Raw genomic sequence first — 24,406 nt, 5'->3', positions numbered from 1 at the left:
ACCACATGGACTTTGAGTGCTTTATAGCATTCTTCAACATGTATACCAGTGCTCTTTAAATATGTTGAACTCTGGCCACTTTTACACTTGCTCTATTGCCCTGACCCTCCCAATATATTGGGAGATATCTCTTGAGCAGGCAACCACACAAAATGCCGCTACAGCTTTCATTTCTGCACAAGAATAAAGTCTCAAGCTGTTTCTTCTCAGCTTGGTAAAGAGAGAGTTAACAGCAGGCATGCAACTCTCACTCTTTAGATAAGCCAGAATTTATGAACATATTTTTAACCCACAAGCATAATTTCAAGATCTCATTTTATTCCAAAGACATCAGAAAGTATACAGCTTAATTAGCAATTTAGGTTTTGGTAACATGTCTGCGTAGTTCCTACAAAGAATAATAGTTTATATTTGATCTTATTTCCATTATCCGTTGTCAGTATTATTTTTACTTTGATGATAGTGTGTTTAATCAAAATTATTGTGAATGTAATCAAAAATGAATGCAGTAGCTAATAAAGCTAACATAAAAGAGAGGCTGTAATGATTAAAAAAATCTGTGCGCCTCCTGCTTGAAGAAGAAAATTCTTATTTCTAGAAGGGGGCTAGAATGGGAAACTAATACATTAAAGTAAAATGGAGTCTGACTGCAGGAGTGTCAAATGTGGAATGCTCAGACAGGGCTCAATTTGCCACAGATAGGAGCCATTTTAAATCCAGAAAACCACCCCATAAACTTCATCCCTTGCCCAATATCAGTTTGAGAGGTTTGATCAAGGAATTGTGAAATAGAATCCTGGGAAGAGGCACTTGGTAGTGAACTGTGTCTCTTGTAAGACATCCTAATGGGAGACCGCTTTCTTCATTGGACTTGATAAGAACTAATCTGCTAGTGGTTCACCAGTTATTCCATCATCCCTTGATTCACACAAATATAATCTAAGCTGGTTATGAGAAAGGATTCCTAAAATTAATTGTTATTTCAGGTGGTTTTGTAGTCGATGGGGTAATATCACCTGAACAGAGAGAACCCAGGAAACGAAAACCTAAAAGGACAATACCTCTTCTGGAGTTTGGTATGATAATCATTTATATATGTATATGGGGGGCACTGGAAAAAAATCCCCAAGTATACTTCATTAGATAGCAAAGGTTCAAATGCTACTTTTAGTATTAACATCTTATTGTATAGTATACTATGTGCTCAAATGGACGGATGTTGATCCTGACCTTGCGACACTCTTTCCTTTTTTTAAAGAAAACTTCCAAAGGATAAATACTGCACATCATATGCTAACTGGTGTGCTTAATTAGAATATGGATGTAATTTTTGCTTTGGCATATAAAGATAGCTATGAAACCTCTTCTCTACTAATAGTAAAGATTAATCAAAGAAGTCATTCTGTAGCCCTGAGCTTTCTTGAGTTGACCCAGAGCAAAGGCCTTAACAATATTATGAACTTACTTGAGTCAACCTGCGGTAAATTCACAGCCCTTCACTGTCTTAAGATCCGCTTTCAGTGACCCACAAATAAGTTTGCCAGTGCCATAGGATCTGCCTCAGTCCAAAATACGAGGTTGGTGGGGGCACATCTCTTAACTTTTTGCTGGGCTTTGGCAGAAGTAAACAGCCTCAGTGCTTTCAAGTAGCTCCTAAGCTCTGCACAAGTAAAGCTATGAACTCCTGATCACAAAAGAAGCAGTGACTTAGGCAACCTGCAGTTAGAGGAGGATTTCATGAGACTTGCAAAGAACACTTACAACCTGCATGGACTTAATCCTGAAGAATTTGTTGTTGTTTAGTCGTTTAGTCGTGTCCGACTCTTCGTGACCCCATGGACCAGAGCACACCAGGCACTCCTGTCTTCCACTGCCTCCCACAGTTTGGTCAAACTCATGCTGGCAGCTTTGAGAACACTGTCCAACCATCTCCTCCTCTGTCGTCCCCTTCTCCTTGTGCCCTCCATCTTTCCCAACATCAGGGTCTTTTCCAGGGACTCTTCTCTTCTCATGAGGTGGCCAAAGTATTGGAGCCTCAGCTTCATGATCTGTCCTTCCAGTGAGCACTCAGGGCTGATTTCCTTCAGAATGGATAGGTTTGATCTTTTTGCAGTCCATCCTGAAGACTATTTATTCCAAAAGCTCACATCTAGAAGTGTAGTCAGGTTGACTGAATCTTCCAGCCCTGCCTCTTGGGTAACCGCTATATGACCTGGGATCCAATTCTGTTTGTACTTCTGTTTTGCAGAAGTACCCGAAGACTCAGCTGTTTCCTTAAAAAATCGTTCTCAGCCAGCTGTTGTGTTTGATAAAGATACCAATAAAGAGGTTCTTCTTGGTGAGTAATGTGACACAGGTTTAAAGGCATGAATAGCAAGTACAGTCATACCCCGGGTTAAATATGCTTCGGGATGAATATTTTTGGGTTGCACTCCATGGCGACCTGGAAGTAAGTGAGTGCGTTACTTCTGGGTTTCGCCGCATGCGCAGATGCTCAAATGACATCATGCGCGGAAGCGGCAAATTGTGACGCGCGGACGCAGGTTGCATTTGCTTCAGGATGTGAACGGGGCTCCAGAACGCATCCCGTTCGCATCCAGAGGTACCACTGTATATTGAAAACTTGCTCTGTGGCCGTTTCAAGAACCATGATGATCCTGCATATACTCCTCACTCCCACCCCCACGCAGAACTGCTTGTATCATTCCTTTGCTTTTCATATTTCACTTTTTGAATACAGTATACTTACCTTAAATATTACAACTCTCTGATTTTGCCATTGACTGCAATGCAAACTTTCAGTGCGCCGCAGAATTTTGCATGATTACCTTTTGATGAAGCAAGCAGGTTTTTTGCATACGACTAAGATAGCACATGTTATATTGCAGTGTACATTATCTGACCTTGTCATCTCCTATGAATATTAAGTCATGTATTTATTTTCTGGTTTTGTAACAGACTGTGTGAGCAGGAGTAATTCACATTTGCTTTTCATCAATGATGAGACGGTGTCCATATACAAACAGCTGAATACCCCTTTCTTTTCTGCTGGCAAACTGATACTAAAGCCATTAAAAGAAAAGGGATTTCAGTATTCCCACACAGATACACTGGTGAGTATACCAGAAATTGTATATGTTTTTGCATCATGGAATTGTTACGTTCTCACGTTTTTCCTATGTATGCTTTCATATTGGTATTTTACCAGTTTTGTTAATATTCCCTCTTGTGAGATGGAGCAACTGTTTTTTCTCAGTTGTCAATCTATATCAGGCATGTCCATAGTCCGTTTTGGGGGCCTAATTTGGCCTGCTGGCCAGTTCAATCTGGTCAACAACTTCAGCCCTAAAAAAAGTTCCATTCTTTAAAAAAAAAGCTCAATAACTTCAATCCTAAAAAAAGGTTAACAACTTTGGTTGGCCCTTTAGTCGGCCCTCACGGCTTTTCACTTCATCAAATCTGGCCCTCTTTGGAAAAGAGTTTGGACACCACTGATCTACATGACATGTGCATTTCTGTGGTAAAGTATCTCAAGGCTTTGCAGGGCAAAGAATGTACCGGGACGCTTGTATATATTATGAAATCTTAAATGATTAAACAATCCTATAAGCCCAAAACACCTGCTTACTAAGGATGCTGCCCATTATATTTTTGCTGATCCTACTGCAGACACAACAGAATTACATACCTTGGAGGAGGCTGTTTGCCGCATCTCTGCATGAGTCATTGCTTTGGGCTTCCTTCCAGTCAGGAGGCATGTTTGATCTAAACAGCGAGTTTCATGGAAAAAAAGAATTGGGCTTTTAATAAAATTGGGAAATAATGTTCCTCAGAAGCTTGAGATACCCTGACAAAGGGTATCGATTTCCTGTGTTGATCCACCATCCTTTTAGCTGAATGCAGAACTGTGGAATCTTTTTCTTTTAATTTTTATCTAGTCCGAGTGCCCATCACTTTTAAACAGAAAACAGATTGTCACTGGAATTTACAGGCTAGTCACAGTCAATGTTTTACAGTTGAAATCTGAAATGCATTTGCAAAAATTCTATGGCTGACATCTAGTGACGTCTGACTGCCTGTGCAGCAGAAATCCACCTGTGCAATGGGATTTCTGGTTTCTCTTTTTTTGCCCTTCCTGACCCCCATGTGCCCCACAAATCTCCAGAGGGTCCCTCAATCCTCTGAAACAGGTTTTTGGTTGTGCAGGGCTCTGGGGGGTGGGGGAGCAGAAAAATTAGAAGTCCCATTTTTGAGTGGGTTCTTTCTCATGCTACGTTGAATCTTGCACTATGCCTTACATATGATAAAAGATGGAAAACATATTTTTTAATTTGTGAAAACTAGAACTCTGCATTTTAGTTTGTTGTTGTTGTATCACATGTAACAGTTGCACAATTACAGAGGAAAAAACCAACTGCAAACAATCAGAGTCACTTCAGAGTACAGCAACAGAACTTTGTCAGTGTATATGTGCCAAAACCATCTCAATCTTAAGAAAAACAAAAATAATACATTTTAGTTCTAAGATTGCTAGTTCAAGACGTTCTGTTAAGAAGTGCATAAGAGCACTGCTAAGTCAGATGGCTTCCTGTTGTAGACCCCCCCCCCCTTTTTATGCAACAAGTAAAATTATTGGAGCAGTCTCCGGATGGAGTTGTGGCAGAGATAACTCTGCCCCCTCACCTCTTTCATTAACAAGGCAAAAATGACTGTACATGTTAATGAATCCATCACACTCTTTGCAATGCATGGTGTATTTACTCTTCACTTTCCCATCCCCATAAGCTTCTGCTGCTGAGTTAATAATTCATTACTTTATGGATTTCCCCTTTGAAGCAAGGGCAGCTTGCTTTTTCGTTAAAAGAAAACGTATTTTCTCTCATAATGCAATGCCAGCAGGTAAAGCTGTACAGAGATTGGATTACCTCCCCAGTGTATTGATTCTGTGCCGAGTAGTGGCAATGGAAAGGTCTGTCGTAGGAAATTGCCCAGGATATTGGTTCCCTTCAACCACCCACCCCTTCAGTAGCGCCCAGGCATTCACAGCACCAAAAGTATCCAAAACCATTGTTTGGGTGGATAAACTGTTGTGCTTTGAAAAGCTGGATCTTCTTGCTAATGGGAATGGATGCAGTGCACAGCGCAGCACTCTTCTGCTGCTGCAATAGTCTTAAGCAAGCAAGAAATGGTTTTGCCGGATGCCCCCAATTCAGGAGTCGCTGTGGGCTGCTCTCTTCGAGGCTTAACCTCTTCAGTGAAGGAACTGAAGCCAGAATGAGACATTATGGCAGTCCTAGGGATCCAACTGAAAACATCTCTTCCTGTCATGCAATTGCACTATTCTTATTCTCATTCTTCTTCTTATTTATTGAATTTATATACTGCCCTATACTCAGGGTGGTTCACAGAATAAAATCAAGATATAGAACCACAAAACACCTAATAAAAACAAAAGCAACAATTCAATAGCCCCCTTCCCCCCAAAAAAACACATTTTGAAAGGGGATAGGATGTAAATCGTATCAACCAAAGGCCTGGTTAAAAAGGAACCTTGTTGCCTGGTGAGCCCAAGATCTGCCATAATCCTTCGTTTCAACAACTGATGACTATTCAGTGACACAGATTAATGTTTGACCAAAATAGTGTGTGACTATCCTGCCAGTCAGCTTGATATGGGGGTCAGATGTGCTTTACAAAAGAAAAATAACTAATAACCTTCAAGAACGCAGAATGGCTGCTTAAGAGATATCGCAGAAACCTAGTAATGATTTGCTCCTTGTTGAATCAAATCTTGTTTATCCAGATATAATCTGCTGATCATCTCAGTGTCCTGAAGGAGTAATCACTGCTTGATTTCTACTTAAATGGAGTAGGAAACATCAGAACTATGATCCATATCGTTAATTTTTATTAATTTTATTGAAAACATGTATATTCCACGTTCCTTTATAAAATAAAAGTTGCTTAACCAAAAAATATTTTAAAAAATGAGGCACAACAAAACATTCAAATTACTAAAATAGTTTCCTACATGAAACCACAAGTGGGCAGGGGAATTCAGTATAATCTCAGAGAGACAGAATTTTAATTGACACACCCCTCATTTCAGAGCTCTCTGGAAAGATCTGCAGGTGTTCATCTTAGTTGTGCATTATTCCAGTCGACATATTTACTCCGCCCCAATCAGTTGTTTTTGTATACGAGGTAAAACCCTTGTTGTTCCTAGATTTGACTGACGTCACCAGGGGTCTGTAAATACAGCAATGTGAGCCTTTTAAAATCCCAGAGGCCTGTTGATACTTTATTTATACAAGTTTTAAGATGAAAAGTGAAGTAACCTTTATGGCTTTCATTTCTGAAGGTTTTTCACATTTCTTGTGGGAAGCTCCTTTTGATGCTGTACGACCAGTATTACCGTCTGACTGCCGGAGACTATTTTTTTATCCCGCCGGGTAAGTGTACCGATCATCTGCCAAATGATGAGCATTTTTGAGAGGGGGAAGGGCTAAGGTGAAGTTGAATGCAGAAGGGGGAGAATAAATGTCTATGGAAGGAGATGATCCTGTTTTCTTGAGCAATGTTGGGGCATACGTTGTGTCTGACTCAGTGGCGGAGGAACCCTCTCCGGCACCCGGGGCAGGACGCCAAGGGGCCGGGCGAACCGCCCGGTGGCGCATATGCAACGTCTATATGGAGTGCGCATGTGCAGCATCCCGTACAGAGTGTGCACGCACAGCAGCCTGAACAGTCGCCATGTGAGTGGCAGCCCATACGGATGTTGCGCAAGCGGCGCCCATACTGACTGTGTGCCTCCTCAGCCGCCCTACAGCTGGAGGGACGTAGGGGCCATCTTGTCACACCTCCCCCCCCCGAAGTGGCACCCGGGGCGGCCCTCCTCCTACTTTGTACGCCCCTGGTCTGACTGCATGACTAAGGGGCACTTCACGTGCTGCTTTGAAGAAGCAAGAGAGGAATCGAGTAGTTCAGCATTTCTTCCCGCTGTTCCTTCTGGGACTTCTGCAAAGTGTAGAGCAACATTGGGTGTCCCTGCACTAGAAGAATGCACCTTTCCTTTACCTCTTTGCACAACACCTGGAAGGAGACCAGAGGAAGAATCAGCCGTGTTTCCTCTCTTGGTACTTTTGAGAAGCCTCCCCATCATTCCCATTCCGCTGCCTCTCTGCCTTTTGAAGGAGAAGTAAGGCAGTCAGCTGTGAAGCATCTAACCAGATGAGAAGACCTTGCCCCTCATATCCCAAGCTGTTTAAACTGGGTTGATGTGGCCCTTTTGGGAGGCTGTGAGAGCAGCAGGTGTGGGGTTAGCTATTTTTACAATTAATGCTGACACTTTGCAATTGATTATATGAATTCAGTATAAAATGTTCTGCACTTGGATACAATGGAGGAAGTGGTACTTAGGAAACATAGTTTCGTATTTTTATGTTGGGAACCACCTTGTTATCTTTGGATGAAGGGCAGTATAGGTAAAGGGTCCCCTGACCATTAGTTCCATTCGTGGCCAACTCTGGGGTTGTGGTGCTCATCTCGCTTTATTGGCCAAGGGAGCCAGCGTACAGCTTCTGGGTCATGTGGCCAGCATGACTAAGCCGCTTCTGGCGAACCAGAGCAGCACACGGAAATGCTGTTTACCTTCCCGCCGGAGCGGTACCTATTTATCTACTTGCACTTTGACGTGCTTTCGAACTGCTAGGTTGGCAGGAGCCAGGACTGAGCAACGAGAGCTCACCCCATCGCGGGGATTCGAACCGCCGACCTTCTGATCGGCAAGTCCTAGGCTCTGGTTTAACCCACAGCGCCACCCGCATCCCTGAAGGGCAGTATACAGATTTAATAAATAATAATAGTAATAATAAATTGAGCAAAAAGACTTGTATCCAAAGAACTGTGTGTGGAGCTCTAGTCACATAATAGGTCCCCCCCCCACTCACTCCATTCCCACTGTAGCCTCTAATGTGCCAATCAGAATGAAATGTAATTTGGTAAGGCACAGGGAAGTGTTTGGCAAAAATGGAGGTGCAGGTGGGGGGGATCAAGAGCCCTTGTATTTGTACTAGATCTTTTTCTATTTGACCCAAAGACTTCTCCAGTGTTCTTTATGCTTTGGACAGCACACTGTTAAAGTGGTGATATTTAGGAAGCAGGTCCATTATAATGCATGCCCCACCGATATCCAACTATAAGTGAAATGAAAACCATCTCATTTTTGCATTTATAAAATGGTTGACTTGTCCTATAATGGAATCACTCTGTTTAATTGTAGGGAACGTGTACAACCTACGTAATCTCTTGAATAAGGAATGTGTTGTCCTCTTCACTCAAATGAAAGGAAGCAGGTAAGGAAAATGTAGAGTTTCCTTGGGTTCTTTAATCTTTTCACGCCCACTCTTGAGTCTCCACTGAGCATAAAGTGAGGCATGCCTTCCCTGACTATTTTGCTTCTTTAAAGAAAACCCCGGCACTGGGAGACTTATGAAAAGTTAAACGGATAAAAGGTTTTATTTTAAGAACAAAATTGGTAAAACAAAAGAAGTGTCGGGAGATAGAATTATATCAAGAAACAGTAAACACACTTTAAGATATATATGACATTCAGTGGATGTTGCCGCTTCTAAACAAGAGGGTAAACATGCAGCTTATATTTCCTTCAGTTCTTTAAAGTAAACCTTGAGGTATTGAAGTCAGAGCTTTTAAAACTGTTGCGACACGTTACTGTGTCGGCTGCAGTGTGTAGGTGTGTCACATGAACGTTCCCCGTGCTCCTCCTGGGGCTGGAAAGGAGTTAGTTTAACCTCCAGTTTGCTAGTAAAACTAAATTACTTCGTCATGAAATGATGCAAAACTGATTTACTGTGTCGCGAAATGTTGCATGTCCAAAAAGTATGTCACCAACTTGAAAAGTTTGGAAAGCTCTGGCTTAAGTCTTAATTTTTGGGTTCTGAGGTAAGGCGGTTCTTTTTGTCAGTTTCCCAACCTTCTATAAATCTCACTGCCGAGACCAGGGGATCACCACACCCCTCTTAAATTATTTTGGGTTTATATCTGAAGTTTATATCTGAAGTTCTGTTCCCTGTTTACCAAACTGAGACCCAAGTAGAGTCTTCCCTCACAGCTCCACTTCTCCTGTCTCAGCTACCTATTTCTCACTTGTCTGCATACTCTCAAAATAATAATAATAATAATAATAATAATAATAATAATAATAATACATAATACATAATTTTATTTATACCCCGCCCTCCCCGGCCAGAGCCGGGCTCAGGGCGGCTAACACCAATAAAATAAAATCACAATAAAAACATTATAGGGGGAAAAGAGAGGGATAAAAAAAAAGCACAATTTAAAATACAGGTTAAAATGCAATTTAAAATGCAGCCTCATTTTAAAATAGCTGATAAATCAAGACCATAAGGGGAGGGAAACATAAGGGTCAGACCGAGTCCAAACCAAAGGCCAGGCGGAACAGCTTCATCTTGCAGGCCCTGCGGAAAGATGTCAAAAGACGCTAATCTCTTTCTCTGGCTGTAGACCTTTCCCCCGGGGTGGATGTTACACACACAGCTCAGGGGCTAAACTTTTGTCCAGCTGAATGCCAGGAGCCCGGTTCTCAACTGCTTTTCTCTCTCACACACTTTGTGCTGTCTTTCACCCCCTTCTGGCTAGCTGTCCCCGCAGCTAGAGAGGTTGCAGCTCAGCACTCTGCCAGCTACACCGCTCTGGCAGAAATCCACTGCGCTGCACCTACCAGACTCAGGTCTGCCCGAGCTTTCCGTCACAGACACATATGTCACCTTGAGGTCCTTGGAAGGAATTTGATAAATAAATCAGTATTGCTAGAAACTCTTCAAAGATGCACCAGCAGGTGGAGCCAATAAGCCGAAAAACTTAAAGCTCCTTTCATTTAGTGGCAGGATCAGATTAACAAAAGCTGCTTGTAGGGCTTTTAGACTCATCCTGCTTGCGTGAATATTAATTGGGGCTGGGTTAATGAGTGGAATGGCTGGATGGTGGTAAACCGTTCATTTATTTTATTTTTCTGTGCTCTTTCCATGCTTTGACAGGTGCAAAGAGTGGCTTACGGTTAAGCCCTCTAGATAAGCAATCCTGATACAGCAGGATTGCAGTTTACACAGGTTTTACTTGCTCAATCATAGCATTATGAGGATGGCCCCCTAATAAACAAACAGACAGACAGAGAGAGAGAGAGAAAGGAAGTCCTTGCCTACCCTTGGGGAAGCCCCCAAAACTCTTGGGCGACTGTCCCAGAGCTTGCCAAGCAAGGCAAAGAACTTTAAAGCTCTTTCTGTGAAGGGTTTTCCCACTGGAGAAAGTGCTTTAAAGCTCTCTGCCTTGCTTACTGGGCTCCGGGAGGGTTGCAAGAGATCTCGGACAGCCCCGATCTTGCAAGAGCTCAAGACGGGAGTGGCTCCAGGGGCCGTTCTGACTTTGCACAATTTTCCCTTGATGTGCCACTACTGGGAATTTAGCCCTCGCGAAAGTTGCAACTGCACTGAATCCTGTTCATCAGTTGGCAGACTGTAATAGCTGAGGTTCACTGAACTAAAAAGGAAGAGGGAAACACTTGTTGCTGTTTCTTTTGCTGAGAGTTATATTTAAATACAACATGCATTAAAATCATGGGGAAGAAAGTGTAGACAAACTGGCATAGGCAAATAAGAGAGGTTTTGGTGTTTGTTTTTTTAAAAATCCTTCTATCTACAGTGGTACCTCCGGTTGCGGACGTGATCTGTTCTGGAGGTTCGGTCGGATCCCGAAGTTTCCACAACCTGAGGACCGCTTCTGTGCATACGCAGACTGCTTCTGCGCATGTGCGTGTGGCAAGACCTGCCTCCAGCTCACCTAGCGTTGCCCCCTGCCTCCAGCTCACCTAGCTGGCACTCACGCCCCCCCCGGTGGCCGCCCAACCAGGTGCCATGGGGGGGCGTGTCCAGCAGCCTCTATGCTGCAGTGCCAGCCTCTCCCCGGCCTCATTTCTCTTTGTCGTCCTGTGCGAGTCACCCACCCTCCACTCCCTTTGAGTTAGGGCTTAGGTCATTGGCCTTGCTATGGACCTTAGGTTGGTCGCCCCGGTTGCCCGGGGGGCCTGGTAGGAGTTTTTCCATTTGGCATTAGGCTTTTTGGTTTTTTCGCCTACCTCGTAGCAATCGTCACAACTTTCTGGTGGTATTGGTGGGTAGGTTAGGCATTGGAATAATGTGTTGTGGTGTGTCGAAGTGCTAGGTGTGGCCATCGCCTATGCCTTCAATTTATAGGGGTATTCCGGTAAAGGAATCTGGGGGTCGTGTATTCCGTCCGATGCCTGCTTGGCGGGAGGCCTTGGCACGACCCTCGGTGACAGCAGGGGTGAGCCTATAGTTGGATTAGCATCAACAGGCTCCACCTACTGGTGAATAACCCACTTGTTTCGATCCAATGCCTAAGCCAATACCTTTCCATTGCTGTAATCAATAAAGTTGTGGCCTTTTCTAGCCCATTAACCTTATATCACGTGTCCCTGTGTCTTCATTTTACTTTGCGGGGGTCAGGTCCTTGAACCACAACCAAGAGGGTTACGTAAACGGAGGTTCGACAGTATAAAATTTTCCTTTAGCAATGAGCAGAGAGGAGGGAAAGGGCCAGCGAAGCTAATTATATAGCTTTTTTCAGATGTTCTGTGACCTATAAGGTCTTGCTGGAAAGCAGCTTATAAATTGCAGTTAAAATAATAATAAATAATAATAATAATAAACCACATGTGAACGCACTGAGAAAATGAAAGAGAATGTCTCCATTTTTTTTAATACAAGAAAGTGAAACAGTAGTGAATTACTAGTTTGTGTGTCTTCCCCTGGTTTAAATTTAAGAGAATTTCTTACCATCTGTTGCATTTCAACAAAATATTTCCACCCAAATAGAAATCATTGCGTAGCTATATTGACTACAGATGTTCTTTTAGTTAGTAACTTGACATAATGTTATAAATCGCCCCATAGCCAAGTGATTTTGGGGGGTTGTGGCATAGTTGGAAAATATAGCTTTGTGGAAGATTTGTAATTTTGTTTCATTTCAGGTCCGAAAATTCATGAAGCCTACCCTTGTATCAACATTTCTTGGAGCAACTTAAAGATCGTCTCATGTTGAGGGGAAAGGGGGAACCGTCCTAGCTTACAGCATTCCAGGCTTGCAGGACAACAAAATTAAAGATATTTTTGTAGTTCGAGTTGTATGTTTTTCTAATTATTTATATTGCACAAGTTCCCTTCTGATCTTGTCATTTCTTTGACTGAACTGATAGCTTGGCAGGCTCCTTCGGTGGCAAAACTAAACGTTGCTGCAACTTAAGATGCCATCCTGCACTGGGCAAGTGGTGCAGAGCCATGTCATTATTTGGCATGCTAACCTTCAAGGCCTTTGCTGCTGTCTTGCTGGTGTGATGCTGCGGGCAGTACTAGGCACAGAGGCAGAGCTACTCTAAAGACTGCAAAACTTCCGGAAAAGGGGCCATTTGTGCCCAGAGTCGGGTGGAAAGGACTGGCGATGGGTCTGTATAGCAATGCAGATGTTAGGTCCCGTGTTCTTTCCTTACCCTGCTCTGTTCAGCACCAATCAATGCTCCCCCTTTTCTTTTGTACAGTTTGTATCTTTGTTACATAAATCACACGCATTAATAAAACTAAGCACCCAGGCGTCGTTTGATATTTCGAAACTTAACGTTCTTGAGAAGCATAAAATGCCTTTGCCTTCCCTGTTGTTGCTTTCGCAGATTTAAGTCTAATAATAATAATAATAATAATACAGTGGTACCTCGGGTTAAGTACTTAATTTGTTCCGGAGGTCCGTTCTTAACCTGAAACTGTTCTTAACCTGAAGCACCACTTTAGCTAATGGGGCCTCCCACTGCTGCTGCGCCGTCACCACACGATTTCTGTTCTCATCCTGAAGCAAAGTTTTTAACCTGAAGCACTATTTCTGGGTTAGCGGAGTCTGTAACCTGAAGCGTATGTAACCTGAAGCGCATGTAACCCGAGGTACCACTGTAATAATAATGATAATAATGATAATAATGATAATAATGATAATAATGATAATAATAATAATAATAATAATAATAATAATAATAATAATAATAATAATTTATTATTTATACCCCGCCCATCTGGCTGGGTTTCCCCAGCCACTCTGGGCGGCTTCCAACACAATATTAAAATACAGTAAGGAAGGGGATTTAGACCCTAGATTGCTCCATCTACCTCAGAGTGGCTGGGGCAACCCAGGAAGATGGGCGGGGTACAAATAACTACTACTAGTATTAGTAGTAGTACAGTGGTACCTTGGGTTAAGGACTTAATTTGTTCTGGAGGTCCATTCTTAACTTGAAACTGTTCTTAACCTGTAGCACCACTTTAGCTAATGGGGCCTCCCGCTGCCACTGTGCGATTTCTGTTCTCATCCTGAAGCAAAATTCTTAACCCGAGGTACTATTTCTGGGTTAGTGGAGTCTGTAACCTGAAGCGCCTGTTCTAAAAAGCAGATGTCTTCCCCCCCATGATCCTGGGAACTGTAGTTTGTTAGGGGCTCTGAGAACAGCTCCCATTTGCAGAGATCCGTGGAGTCCTAGGAACTCAGTCATGAGGAGGAACCAGGAAGGTCGAAGGAGCTCAGATGCCCCGTTCTTGAGTTGGGGAGGGACCCCGTGCCTTGGAAATGGAGAACCGTTGGGTGTTGAGGGTCCCAGGATTGTGCCTTGCCTTCAAGGGGACGCCTGGGAGATGGGGCTTGGTCCTGCTCAAGCTCTAACAGAAGACCATATATTGGAGGATAGGAAGGGATTCCCCTCAGATCAGATTGGCTCAGGTGTATCTGAGAGGAGCCAGCAGATGTAGCGACAGCTAGACTGGGGACTGGGAGCAGCTGGCAGGACCACAGAACACCGGTCCTAAAGGATCTACAGTGGCTCCCGGTACATTTGTGAGCACCATTCACAGTGTGGGTCCTGTATACCTGAAGTAGGGTTGCCACCTGGTTCTTTAAAAACAGAGTTTTAAAATTCCATCCTTGACAGGAAACTTAAAAGGATAGGAATCAGGCTGCAAAAGCTTGTTTTGAGCAAGTCCAGCTATGAAGCTAGCTGCCTTCCCCCCTTTGCCCCACTTAAGAAAGAATCAGGCATCAACATGGGAACTTTAAAAATAAGCTTTATTTACTTTATAAATCATGCATCGGTTCACAACAATAGTAGCATTAAAAACTGTGCAGGAAAAATACTGTTAAACATTTTCAGGAGACCCCCCCCCGAACCCTTGAAATAGATAAACGGTAGAATTTTGATTAATTGGAATATCAATGAAAGTACAGGCTGCACAACTGTGCCAGACAAGGAATTCCTGGGCTGACTTTTGCAAACCAGGCTGGCCCGTCTAGCAAAGGGCAAATCTGTTAACACACCTGAGCTTGCTGGGGACACGACCCAAGGGGAAGTGGGGCTGAGCCCCAAAGGTGTGGTGGGTGCACAGTCTATCATTTCAAGGGAAAGGTCTCTAGCAGGCTTTAGCTTACACGGGGCAGAAACGTAGTGAGATTTATTTTGCATTATTTCTCTGCACCATCACTGCGTGTGACCCTTTAAAAAGAGGTTCCTTAAACTCTTTAATTTGAGGCAAGGAGGCAACAGCGAAAGGCTGAGGGTCCAGGGTGGTCCCTGAGTCCTGCTGAAAGAACTAATCTGTCAGTTTAGACTTCTGGGTTCCCTGGCATTTCCCATATGTATCCTCTGGGACAACACTGCGCCTCTACCACCACTGGCTATTCCTGGTCTCAACTCGCGTGTGACGCTACAGTTCCCAGATGGACACAGAGTACAACTGTGAACATTAAACCTCAGGAGCCACCAGCAATTTCATGCTCTGTGAGTTTGCCCAGCAGCATGGTGTGGCGATGCAATAATTGGGGAATCTGCAGGCAGTGAGAGCCCATTCACATGAGAGCCCATACTGTATCCTGCTTCTTCCACAAGGCCAGGCTCCAGGGATGAGATGCCATCTCCAGCTCCCGGGATGAAGGGCGAGAGAACATCAATGGCGGTTCCCGACTGACATCCCTCACACCTCTTCCCCACTGCCCCTTCTCCATGTGGGCATGGCTCCTTCCCGGCCCTGTTTGGCGCAGAAGCAACACCCAAAGTTTCCTTCCATTAAAACAGCCTCACAAGTTATTTCAGAGAGGGAGGAGACTTTGGTTTCTGCTTCTGTGCTAGGCCGGTCGGGACGGAGCTCAGACGCCCGTACGGAGGAGGACAGGGTGGCACAGCTGATAAGATCAGGTAGGAGGAAATGCCCCTTCCCAGGTCCCCCCCCCCTCCTGCCCCAGACTGGGCTAGCGTGGCTGGGAGCTAGGAGCCTGCTGATGTCTCCGTTTTCTTTGCAGGGAGGGAGCCTTTCCCCAACATATACTTTCTTCTGGTCAAATCCTTGGAGAGATGTAATGGCCCTCAGGTACTGGGACAGAGGGAACAAAGGGGTCCTTCCATAGTTTTTGGCCCATCAGAGGCCCATTCTCACATGATGTCCTGCTTCCTCCACAGGGCCACACCTCCAGGGATGAGGCTCCAGCGCCTACTCCCAGGATGAAGAACAACAGACCATCACTGCGGTTCCCGGCCCCTGATCCTCGCCTGCCTCCCCCTCCATCCGTTCTCCTTGCCTGTATGGCTCCTTCCCGGCCCTACTTGGCGCAGAAGTAGCAGCCAAGATTTCCACCCATCAAAATCACCTCCAGAGTTATTCTGGAGCTGGAGGAGACTTTGGCTGCTGCCTCTGTGCCAGACCAGTCGGGACGGAGCCCAGACGCCCGTACGGAGGAGTACAGGTTGGGGCAGCTGATAAGATCAGGTAGGAGGAAATGCCTCTTCCCAGGTCCCACCCTCCTGCCCCAGACTGGGGCTAGCGTGGCTGGGAGCCAGGCGCCTGCTGATGTCTCCGTTTCCTTTGCAGGGAGGAGAAGGTTCAGCCTGGGAGCCGCTGCATCATGGGACGGACTGGAGCCCAGACAAAGGCCTCTCACCCCAGAGGTACTGGGACAGGGGGAAGGACAAAGACCCCCGTAGAGAGGCAAAGTGTGAAAAGGCTCAGAGTTCAGGTAGGGGGGAAATGCCAATTGAGTGCTGGAGTGGGGGGGGAGCAGGCCTGTCTCTCCCCAGCCCCTCACCCCCCTCCTTCCAAGCCAGGGGTCTGGCCATTATGTGCCCAGGCAGGAGCAGCGCTGGTTGGCAGCCAGCGGTGACGTGGGCATGGGCAGCATGGCAGGGGTGTTTGTTCTGTCCCCCTCCTTCCCTGGGTCAGCTGGCCAGACACCCTCGCCAGCACTCAGGCTGTCCCTACAGAAGTTTGGGGCTGCTGCTCCCCCCGGGGGCCCTATGTCTCCACCGCAGGAAGGCCCTGCCTCCACTGGCTTGCCTGCCCATGGGCTGCTGCCGGGCTGCTCTGTGCCAAACAGGAGAAGGAGGGATGTGGAAGAGTGAGGAAGGAGGAAGGCAGACTGGCAGGGGAGAAAATATTGAGGGCGATGTGCCCCTGAAGGAAATCATTGGGGATGGCCCACGGGACCCCCGTCCCCTAGAGAGTACAATGTCCTTCTTCCTTCGCAGGGCCGTGGTTTGGGAAAACCTCCAGCAGCCCAGCAGCAGCCCAGCGGTGCTGGGAAACCCAGCAAAATCCGGAAGTATGTTGTCACCTTGTGTAGCAGGGGAAGTGTTTCCCTGTCATCTTACCAACTGCAGGTAAAAAAATGTTCCTGCCCCAAGGGGCTTACAATCTTTAATATGACACAGGGAAGGAAGAGAGAAAGGTTGAGGTCGAGGCTGGATCCTGAGTCCTCCTGCGAGACATAAGCTGGGGTTTCTGAGTTTAGACTTTGGGATTCCCGGACACCTGTAACTTCTTCCTCTGTTTTTCTTTTCCTTTACTAGGTCCTAAGAGGCTGCTATGGTGCCGGGGCAAGAAGGAGGCTGCTGTGGCACAAAGAATGAACCAAACATTTGAAATTGTGGTATGTTAATTCCATGGGGAATCCATTCCCCACATGTGCAGGAAGGTTGCGGCCCTGACCTGTGTGAAACAGGGCTGGGTTGGGGTGTTGCAGGCCGGTATTGCACCATCCCCTCGCCCCCCTCCTTCCAAGCCAGGGGTCAGGCACCCAGGCAGGAGCAGCGATCATTGGCCGCCAGTGGTGATGTGTAGTTTCCTTTCTGTCTCCCAGGTCCTAAGAGGCTACTGTACCGCAGGGCCCAAATGGACAAAGGGGTGATGGCCATGGAAGATGTGGTATGTTAATTCCATGGGGAATCCATTCCCCACATGTGCCAAATGGGGCTGGGGTGGGTGAAAGTGCGTCTGAGTTGACGTTCTGTCAGTAGTTTTTGGCCCCTCACAGCCCATTCTCATAGGATGTCCCCTTTCCTCCACAGCGCCACGCCTCCAGGGACGAGGCTCCAGCTCCGGCTCCTGGGATGAAAAGCTGGATGACATCCCGGCGGTTCCCGGCTGACGTCCCTCGCGGCGCGTCCCCACTGCCCCTTCTCCGTACGGGCATGGCTCCTTCCCGGCCCAGTTTGGCTCCCTGGCTTGCCTTGTCCACAGATGTTGACAGCTTGGCAGGTCCTCAGCTGTGGTCCCCAGATGATATTTTCTGTAGTGAATTACTGGTTGGTTACTTCCTCTGTTTTTATTTTCCTTTCTGCCTCACAGGTTCTCAGGCAGAAAGGGCTCAGCCATGGTGCCATAAGAAACAAATATCCCTGGAAATTGTGGTATGTAAATTCCTTGGGGAATCCATTTCCCACATATTTATTTATTTATTTATTTAAATTTCTATACCGCTTTATATTTGTAATAAAAATCTCAAAGCGGTTTACAGCATAATAAATCAATAAAACTGTCATGGCCTGTGACAGCCCATTCACACGTCCAGTGATTCTTCCCTCAAAGCAGCCCTTAGTGTTGAGTTCTCTCCTGCTTCAAAGATCCCTTCTTTCTTCCAGGATCTCCTGTCTGCACCGCTGTGGCTGCTGCCAAAGCCTCCCATAAAAAGAACAGGAAAGAGGAAGGGCTGGGAGAATACCCTCCAAGTTGAGTGTCAACAGAGAATGGGAAAAGAACCCTGACCAGGGAAAAAGCCAAGAATAAAACACAAAATAATGATAGATAAGAAGGAGAGAGGAGGATTTGGTCTCCCAGATATGGAGTTATATCACGATGCGGTGGGTCTGACTTGGCTAAAGGAATGGATCAAATTAGATGACTCGGATGTATTGGATTTAGAGGGAGTAGAGACGAGATTTTGATGGCGTGCCTATCTAATAGATGAAAAAGTGAGAGTACATAAAGCCTTCCTAGGGCATATAATCAGAAAATCTATATATAAAATATGGGAGAAATATAAAAGACTCCTAGAACCGAAAACTCCCTGGTGGGCATCGCCAACAGAAATTGTCGCAGTGAAAAAATTAAATATGAAAGAAAATTGGGCTACCTATAAAACTGTATTAAAGGAAGAAAACGGAGAATTGGAATTAAAGGATTACACAGAAATTAAAGCTCATATTAGTGATTGGTTCCAATATATTCAAATTAAGTATAGATTAGCGAAAGACAAAAAGTTAGGATTTGAAAAAGAAATATCAAAATTCGATGAATACTTAATACAAGGAAAATCAAAAAATATATCTAAATTGTATAATCTGATTTTAGAGTGGGAAACAAAGGATGAATTGGTTAAAGCATCAATGATTAAATGGGCGCAAGATATTGGGGAAAATATTGTGTTTGAACAATGGGAAAATTTGTGGAAAGAAGATATGAAATTCACTATGTGTTATATACTGAAAGAAAATTACCTTAAATTTCTCTGAATTAGGTAATAAGTTAACAGAGTGGATGGATCAAAAAATGATAGTGATGGGTGACTTTAATGGGGTGGTGTCACTGAACCTGGATAGATCAACAAGAAAACAAGAAACTAAGGAAGGCAAGTTACCGCAGACATTTTTTGATTTGGTTGATAATATGGGACTAATTGACGCGTGGAGATTCAAAAACCCTACTGTAAAACAATATACTTTCTTCTCAAATCCTAACCAGAGTTGGGGGAGAATAGATGGTATTTGGATCACTAAGGAATTGATACAGAATTTAATCAAATCTGAAATTCTCCCACAGACTATATCTGATCATAACCCAGTATATTTAGAGTTAAAGGGTAAAGAGACTAGAGTACTTAGATGGAGAATGAACGAATCTCTATTTAATGATCAAAAGATAGTGATTAAGGCAAAAGAAACAATTGAAGAGTACTTTAAGTGGAATTTAAATAAAGGGACAGCTTTAGCAACGGTTTGGGATGCAGGGAAAGCCGTCATGAGGGGCTTTCTAATTCAGAAAAACAGTCATCAAAGAAAAGAAAAAGAGAAAAAGAAGGAGGAGATCTTGGTACAGCTAATGGAGAATGAAAGACAATTAACTACTAAGCCAGGTGATGAGACTATAAAACAAAATATAAAGTTATTACAAGCCCAATTTTCTATGATAGTAAACCAGGAGATTGAGGGGAAAGTTAAAATGTTGAAACAGAAGAGTTTTGAATCTGCTAATAAAATAGGAAAATATTTGGCCTGGCAACTAAGAGAAAGGAAAAAACAAAATATGATTTGTAAGATAAGGGATGGAGACAAGATAGTGGAAGACCCAAATGAAATAAAAAGGTTGTTTCAGAAATACTATAAGGATCTATATAAAAGAGATAAGGAGTCAGGCCATGATATAGAATGCTATCTGAAAGAACATCATTTACAACAGATATCAACTGAAGAAAAAGAATTATTAAATCAGCTGATTACAGAGGAGGAGGTAAGAAAGGCAATATCAAAGATGAAAATTGGCAAAGCACCGGGGCCAGATGGTCTGTCAGCCAAATATTATAAAGTATTAAGTGATCAAATAAGCCCAACCCTATGTGAAGTGATGAACAATATTTTAAAAGAAGGGAAGACCCCGAACACCTGGAAGGAAGCCTATATTACACTAATTCCCAAAAAAGATGTGGATGCTTTAGAGGTGAAAAACTATAGGCCGATTTCGTTATTAAATAACGACTATAAATTGTTTGCGGATGTAATGGCAGAAAGATTTAAAAAAGTACTAAATAACAGAATCCATAAAGATCAAACGGGCTTCCTTCCAGGGAGACAATTGAAGGACAACGTAAGAAATGTGATAGATATCATTGAATATTTGGAAACCAGAATAGATAAACAAGCCGCTTTGATTTTCATTGACGCCGAAAAGGCCTTCGATAACGTTTCTTGGTGCTTCCTGATAGAAAATCTAAAAACGAGGGGGCTGGGTGAAAGATTTAGAAAAGGTATAGAAGCTATCTATAATGAACAAAAAGCTAAGCTAATAATAAATAACTCGACATCAGAATTTTTCGACATATCTAAAGGGACTAGACAAGGCTGCCCCCTGTCTCCTCTGTTATTTATAATAGTACTTGAAGTACTTACTAAGAGACTGAGAGAGGCAGCGGAAGTGAAAGGGATTAAGGTAGGGACTAAAGAACATAAGATAAAAGCTTTCACGGATGATATTGTATTAACTTTAGAAGATCCGAAAAATAGTATGAAAGAAGCCTTGCAAAAATTTGAAGAGTTTGGAGAGGTGTCAGGCCTCAAGATTAATAAAAATAAGACAAAAATGTTGACTAAAAATCTAGCTAAGGAAGATATTGTAGAACTAGAACAAAAGACGGGAATTATGACAGCAAAGAAAGTGAAATACCTTGGAGTGTGGATATCAGCGAAAAATATCAACCTATATAAGGATAATTATGAAGTCACTTGGAAGAATATTAAGAAAGATCTTGAAATCTGGGAGAGATTGAGGCTATCTTTTCTGGGGAGGATAGCGGTTATCAAAATGAACGTCCTCCCCAGAATGTTATTTTTGTTCCAAACCATTCCGGTACTAAAAGGTTTAAAGCAGTGTAAAGAGTGGCAAAGAGCCTTAGCGAGATACATCTGGCAAGGCAAAAGACCACGAATAAAAATGAAAATATTGGTGGACAAAAAAGAAAGAGGGGGATTCGCTCTACCGGATCTAAGTTTATATTATGAAGCTGCGTGTTTAGTGTGGCTGAAGGATTGGATAAGATTGGAAAATAGGGACATCTTCGACTTGGAAGGTTTCGATAACAGGTATGGGTGGCACTCGTACCTGTGGTACGAAAAGGTGAAAGTTCATAGAGGCTTTCTAAATCAAATTTTTAGGGGACCACTATTCCAAGTATGGGAAATAAATAAAAATATATTGGAAAGGAAGACACCTTGGTGGATTTCACCAATAGAGGTGTTAACTATATAAAAAAAAAATATGGAAGGGAAGAATGCCACCTATGAAGAACTAACTTGGAAGACAGATCAAGGGATTAAACTTAGACCATATGAAGAGATCAAAAATTTATTTACTGGGTGGTTGCAATACCACCAAGTAAATGACCTGTTAAAAGAAGACAAAAAGAAAGTAGGATTTGAAGATAAAAAATCTAAATTTAATGTAGAAGTTATAGAAGGTAAGAACAAAACACTGTCAAGGATGTACGATATTTTGCTGGAGTGGTATACAAAAGATGAGGAGGTGAAGGAGGCTATGACTAAGTGGGCGATAGACATTGGATATAACATCGACTTTGAGAGGTGGTTGGAACTATGGAATAAGAATATGAGATTTACGGCATGCACGGCACTAAAGGAAAACCTGTGGAAAATGATCTACAGGTGGTACCATACACCAGTGAAATTAGCGAAGATTTATAAGTTGAAGGATAAAAGATGCTGGAAATGTAGAGAGGTAGAAGGTGACCTCTACCATATGTGGTGGTCGTGCTGCAAAGTGAGAGGCTTTTGGGAATTGGTCTATAATGAACTTAAAAAAATATTGAAATATACATTTCCCAAAAAGCCAGAAGCTTTTTTGTTAGGAATGGTCGGTAAAGAAATTAAAAAAGAAGATAAGACCTTGTTTCTATATGCCACGACAGCTGCAAGAATTATGTTAGCACAAAATTGGAAATCAGAAGTAATACCTAACGTAAGTGAGTGGCAGGTTAAAATGATAAATTATGCTGAGCTTGATAGAATATCAGGAAGATTAAGGGACCAAGATGAACAGAAATTTCATGACAATTGGAAGAAATATTTAGTGTATATGGAATCTAAAGTTCAGGTGACACTGGCGGGGTTGTAACAGCGGGAAAGGCCTATATAAAAGAGTTAAAAAGTACGCAACTATATAATTTATTCGATACTTACCAAAGGAGTGGAGGGAAGTCCAAGGATCAGTTGAGACTAACTCAGTTATGTATTTTATTTATGATTTGTGAAGTGGATATAATTTGTATAAGGTATGTGGTGGATTTTTTTGTTTATGTTTTTCCTGTATATATATGCAAATATGAATAAAAATTTATGGAAAAAAAAGAAAGAAAATTACCTTAAAAAGCAACATAGATGGTATTTAACACCTGAAAAAATAGCAAAAATGAATAAAAATTGCAGCGATGTCTGCTGGCGATGCAACACGGGAAAAGGTACTATGATACATATATGGTGGAATTGTTTAAACATCAAACAATTTTGGGAAATAATATATAATGAAATGAAAAAAATGTTTAGATACCCATTTAGGAAAACACCAGAAGGTTTTCTATTGGGAATAGTACCAGGAAGCCTAAAGGAAGAAGATAAGACCTCATATTTATACGCAACAGTAGCAGCAAGGCTATTGATTGTGAAAAACTGGAAAAATGGTATAATACCAACAAAAACAGAGTGGCTTGCCAAATTATTGGAGTATTACAATATATCCAAAACAATGGAAGAAATTGGAAGGATTTCAAAAGAAAAGATAGATAGGGACTGGAAGGCGTTTAAAAGATACTTGCAAAATCATATCGAAAAATCAGAACTCCTATTAGAATAAACAAGTTCCGTTTCAAAATGCTGAAATATCAAATAAGATGGATAACAATGTGTAATAGAAAAAGAAGTATGAAATTAGGCTAAAGGTGTGTGAAAGAAAGTAATAGAAGTGGAAAGAAATTGTAATTGAGTAGATTGGAAGTCAAACACAAAGGTGGGGTGAAGGGTTGGTGGATGGTGATGGGTAAAGCAATTATTTGTGGGATTGAGTGTAAGTATGTTTGAACACTTTTAAGGATTGTATGAAATGTTTGTTTGCATGCTTGTATATGTGTATTAATGATGAACTATTTTAACAATAAAAACTTATTAAAAAAAAGAAGAGAGAGAATGGGAGAAGAACCTTCCTGCATGAGAGCAGAAAGCAGATGCTCTTGTCTTGAAGTGGGTGGGCCAAGCTTTCTTGGGGAGCAATGTCAGGGCAGGGGCACTGGGCATCCATTCCCCACGTCTGCCAGGAGGATACCAAGTCCTTCTTCCTCCACAGGGCCACGCTTCAAGAGAATGAAGCTGCAGGGGAAGTCACTCCCCTTCTCCCCCTTCAGGCTGCTGTTCAGCAGGTGAAGCTGATTCCTGCCCCATGACACTATCCCCCCCCCCCAAGGTGCCCTCCACCTGCCGGATGGGTGCCGCCCTTTGGGGAGCACAACACGGTTGGAAGTGTTGGACCAACCGGACATTGGGAGAGCATGGACAGGCAAGGCATCTTCCCATGAGGAATTTCCATTAAGTCCATGTCCATAAAAAAAGGCCATAGCCCCCCAATTTCTATCACCTTCTTCTTTGGCAATCACACGTAGCCAAGTAAGATTGTCTTCCATGAACACGATCTTAACAGTGAGTTCATAATGGACTGTGGAAACAAATTCTGAATCCACATGTCCTTCCACAGTGGGGATATAGATTTCCAGGTGGGAGTTGATCACAGTGAGGGTTTGCCAAACATGCTTCCTCCTAGTTTGTTTCTCCCTTTTGTCCTGAGTTCGAGTATCTTCAAAGTCCATGACACCATTGGTAAAGGCTGTTCTCTAATTGGAGTGTTCGCAGGCCAGCATTTCCTGATTGCTTACACAACATTTCTTTTAGATCTGCCTTGAGAGAGTCTTTAAACATCTTTCGTTGTCCACCACATTACATTTTTAAGTTGCTTGGGAAGACGATAATCAGGTATAGCCCAGGTCTGTAAAGCAGCTTTCCAGGTAACTGGAGGGGGTGGTGTGAGGATCTGGGCCTTAGCAGCACAAGCCAAGCCTTAGCTCCATGGCCCTCCTAAATAGGGGAAATTCTGTTCCTGGGCAGCTAGCAGAGCCCTCTTCTCTTGGCAGGAAACGACCACATGCCCTGGGCGATGGCGACTGGACT

The 24,406-nt window shown here is 43.4% G+C and overlaps 1 protein-coding gene and 2 long non-coding RNA genes across 4 annotated transcripts in view; 2 read left to right on the top strand and 1 right to left on the bottom strand.

Annotated features, from left to right (window-relative positions):
- Positions 1 to 12,238, top strand: part of CENPC (centromere protein C) — a gene marked incomplete at its 3' end in the record, with an annotated part of 28,901 nt that extends 16,663 nt beyond the window's left edge. Inside the window, exons 12-17 of one of the 2 annotated variants that reach the window (XM_081166219.1) lie at positions 987 to 1,076; positions 2,249 to 2,338; positions 2,959 to 3,113; positions 6,362 to 6,452; positions 8,282 to 8,354; positions 12,089 to 12,238. In XM_081166219.1, the coding sequence (XP_081022345.1) occupies positions 987 to 1,076; positions 2,249 to 2,338; positions 2,959 to 3,113; positions 6,362 to 6,452; positions 8,282 to 8,354; positions 12,089 to 12,104 (515 nt within the window). Of the gene's footprint in view, positions 1 to 986; positions 1,077 to 2,248; positions 2,339 to 2,958; positions 3,114 to 6,361; positions 6,453 to 8,281; positions 8,359 to 12,088 lie in introns of those variants that run through there. The other variant, XM_081166220.1, reaches the window with a different exon arrangement.
- Positions 1 to 24,406, bottom strand: part of LOC308571473 — a 351,060-nt gene that overhangs the window by 314,988 nt on the left and 11,666 nt on the right. The gene's annotated exons all lie outside the window — the stretch shown is intronic.
- Positions 15,035 to 18,165, top strand: LOC308572710. Its single transcript, XR_014001845.1, has 3 exons — positions 15,035 to 16,152; positions 16,661 to 17,821; positions 18,053 to 18,165. It is a non-coding gene; the product is annotated as an uncharacterized lncRNA (long non-coding RNA).

Source organism: Podarcis bocagei (assembly GCF_964188305.1).
Source record: "Podarcis bocagei genome assembly, chromosome: 13".
In the NCBI taxonomy this organism is placed as follows: Eukaryota; Metazoa; Chordata; class Lepidosauria; order Squamata; family Lacertidae; genus Podarcis; species Podarcis bocagei.
This window is presented reverse-complemented; position numbering and strand designations above follow the sequence as displayed.